The 3,392-nt window shown below is 42.5% G+C and overlaps 1 protein-coding gene across 1 annotated transcript; it reads left to right on the top strand.

The window, feature by feature from the left end:
* Positions 1–764: 764 nt before the first annotated feature.
* Positions 765–2,402, top strand: LOC311227370 (sclerostin domain-containing protein 1-like). Its single transcript, XM_084312988.1, has 2 exons — positions 765–1,002; positions 1,474–2,402. Exons 1-2 carry the CDS (start codon positions 807–809, stop codon positions 1,920–1,922), a joined length of 645 nt encoding a protein of 214 aa, XP_084169114.1. The 5' UTR covers positions 765–806; the 3' UTR covers positions 1,923–2,402.
* Positions 2,403–3,392: the final 990 nt, after the last annotated feature.

Here is a 3,392-nt window from a genome sequence, read left to right as displayed (position 1 = left end):
CTGATTGTCACTGGTTGTCATATTCAAATTAATTTACTATCAATAACTGTCAAACAAAATTAATGTGTGGATAACTGTGTTTAGAGTTTTTGGATGTGTCAGAGATTATATGCAAAATAAGTCGGTATCACTGTCACATGAAAACAAACCCTGACGTGAATTGAACTGTAAAACTATAGGCTACACTTTGAAGATACATTTTTTTTATTGTAATTGTTTTAAGTTTCTCCCTCTATTAGTGTTATCATATTGTTATGTAGGGAATAAAACATGCAGACCAACTGTTCTTCAACCATCATCAGATGAGTGAATGAATGAATGAATGAATGAATGAATGAATGAATGAATGAATGAATGAATGAAAACTTTATTTAACAGATTGCAGAATGGGTACAATACAGTAGGCCTACAGCTCAATACACACAATTGTTAAGGGGATGCAGGCCAGAGAAAGACGTGTGTCTTGTTTACATCAGGGACGGGTCCTCCATTTTCAATTCATAGTGACATTTATGACATACACAACATACATGACATTTATGGCATAGGGACATACATGACCTACAGGTATTTAGTATTGAGTTATGAGGGGGGGGGGGATCATGCAGGTGGTTTTGTTGCTTTAGTGGGCGTATCCATGCGTAAAAACGCCTTGTTCATTCAGAAATCCAAGGCGCACTGTTGCCAAAACAAGCGGCGGGTATATAAGTGGCTGAACGACAGGTAAAGCAATAAAGTAGGGATCTTCATCTGTAGACCGAAAACATCACTTAACCATAACTGCCCGTCAGCAAAGAGGCGCAGCGATGCTCCTTTCTACGCGCGGATGCCAACTCCTGTTCTTCTGCGTATTGATAAGGAATACGCAAGCTGTCCAAAACGACGGCACGGAGACACTGAACGCTCAGCAGCACATCGACACCACGCAGGATATTCCAAGTAATGCGTCCATGAATCAAGCGCGAAACGGTGGGAGAAGTTCAAGTGACGCTGTGCGCAAAGGTGAGTTGAAATTAGTTAAGCATGTGGTGCAAGGGCTTGCTTTAGAAAGAGAGAAAACACGTTGTGTACGTTTTTTTTACCATTTCTATTCAGTTACAAATGTTTAACCAATGCAGTGGTGCTCATCTAATATCGCACTATGGAAAAACCCTTGATTCAAATATTGATACTACCTACAATAAATGTAGCCTATCTCTCATAACGATCCTCCAGATGCACATAATTAATAATGAAATAATGCAATTCATATTAGCCTTTAAAACACAAATCATAGCCGTGTTCATATAGGGATGCCATGATGAGGGTTTTGAATCCCCCACCACCAACCAAATTTTCTTTCTTCCCCTATAAAAGATGATTCAGTGTGTGGACTATATGCATTGACATGCATTGCTGCTTACAGTGCTAAATTAAATGAAATACATGTGCAAGGCCTACTACAGTATCACCCCCTCCATCTTGTCCTCCCAGGTCCAGATCAGAGCCAGGTGGGCTGCAGGGAGCTCAGGTCAACCAAGTACATCTCTGACGGCCAGTGCACAAGCATCAACCCCATCAAGGAGCTGGTATGCGCCGGGGAGTGCCTGCCCGCCCACCTGCTTCCCAACTGGATCGGCGCGAGCAGTTACACGGGGAGGTACTGGAGCCGGCGGGAGGCCCAGGAGTGGCGCTGTGTCATCGACCGGACCCGGACCCAGCGGATCCGGCTGCAGTGTCAGGACGGCAGCTCCAGGACCTACAAGATAACGGTGGTGACCTCCTGCAAGTGCAAGCGCTACTCCAGGCAGCAGAATGACTCGGGGCACAAGTCGGAGGCGCAGGGCAAGGAGCAGGTGGCAGCGGGCCCCGGCTCTAAGCAGAGGAGGGGTAGGAAGACTGGACTCCCAGAGGACTGGGTTGGGGAGCAGTCCAAGAACTAAACCCCATATACAGTAGCAGCCCCCACCCCCCTCTACTGCACATACACTCAGACATACGGTGCTTTTCAACACCACATACTGTTTGGATGGAGCTTGCTGTGCTGATAAGGGCTTTGGTCCTTGTGTTGTGGAATGGGCAGCGATTACTCAGTGCAGCTGGTATGCCAGAAATTCACCACGTTTGTATGTAGAACATGAGATTTTCTTTTTAATGTCACAGAGTAAAATTGTATGTTCAAGTTGTCGACTTTATGCAGACCACAAGGGCAGTTTTATATATACCACTCAAGTCAAGCAACATGGTATAGTATTAGAACCATGAGAATGTAAAGCAAAACTTTAGCCATGGAATTGTTTAAAACACATTTTTCAAATGTTAAATTCTATTTCCTATTTCATGTGTATTTTGTGGTGTGAATGTCATGTACATTGTGATTTTGTTTGTGTTTTGTGGGTCACTTTTCTAAGTAAATTCTAAGATATAATAATGATGGCAATGTAATTTATTTTTGTACAAGGATATATATGAAGCAGTTTTTCTATATATTTTCCAAATAACATAACCACTGTCTCAAAACATTTTGGGAAACAGAATAAACTTAATTAATAATTCATAGAAGTCATTTGTTTACCTGGTTCTATTAATATTTCTACATTACACAACACAACATGTGTCCATTTGGTGGACACTTCCATCCAAAGCACCTCAGTCAGTACCATGCGTATGTATATATATATGTATATAAAGCTGCAGTAGGCAACTTCAGAGTAATTAGCAAGAGTGAGTTTAGTGCAAGAATAGAGAAAGCTCTGCATCACTTTTCAAGCCCATGCACACACAACAACGATGTTTCACAGACTGCTAGAGGCACCAGCAGCTTTAAGCTGAATACAAATGAAAAAAAAAGTATTTCTCAGCCTCTGATCAGCAAGTGGTTTTGCACACTGTGTATCTTTTGACAAGGAACGCAATGGTGGTCTTAGTTTTCCGATGCGACCCGGGGAACACGCCCCTTGGCAGGACAAACACATCTGATTGGCCAAAAACATCAGCTCCCTGCATCAACAACCAATCACCACCATCGCATTCCTTGTCAAATAAATACCACACACTGTGCAAAACCACCTGCCAAACAGAGGCTGGGAAATATCTTTTATGATTATTCATTTTCTGCCGGTGCCTCTGGCAGTCTGTGGAAAACCTTTGTTGCACGTGCTTGTGCTTGAAAAGTAATGCAGAGCGTGCTCTATTTCTGCTGGGCAGATAAACGTACTCACTAATTTCTCAGAAGTCGCCTACTGTCGCTTTAAAGATCTAATGTAATCCTGTGAAGAAAAGATGACCTCTACAATAATCAGTTGTTAATGCTTGAAATTCTCTTCACACCTTGACACAAAACAAGAAAACACAGGAAAGATTCACTGGAGCACACAGACTGTTTAGGTCTTTATCTAGAGACTACTGCATCT

The sequence above is a fragment of the Notolepis coatsorum genome (genome assembly GCF_963971535.1).
Source record: "Notolepis coatsorum genome assembly, chromosome: 4".
NCBI lineage: Eukaryota > Metazoa > Chordata > Actinopteri > Aulopiformes > Paralepididae > Notolepis > Notolepis coatsorum.
The sequence above is the reverse complement of the archived record's forward strand: the minus strand, read 5'-3'. Positions and strand labels throughout refer to the sequence as shown.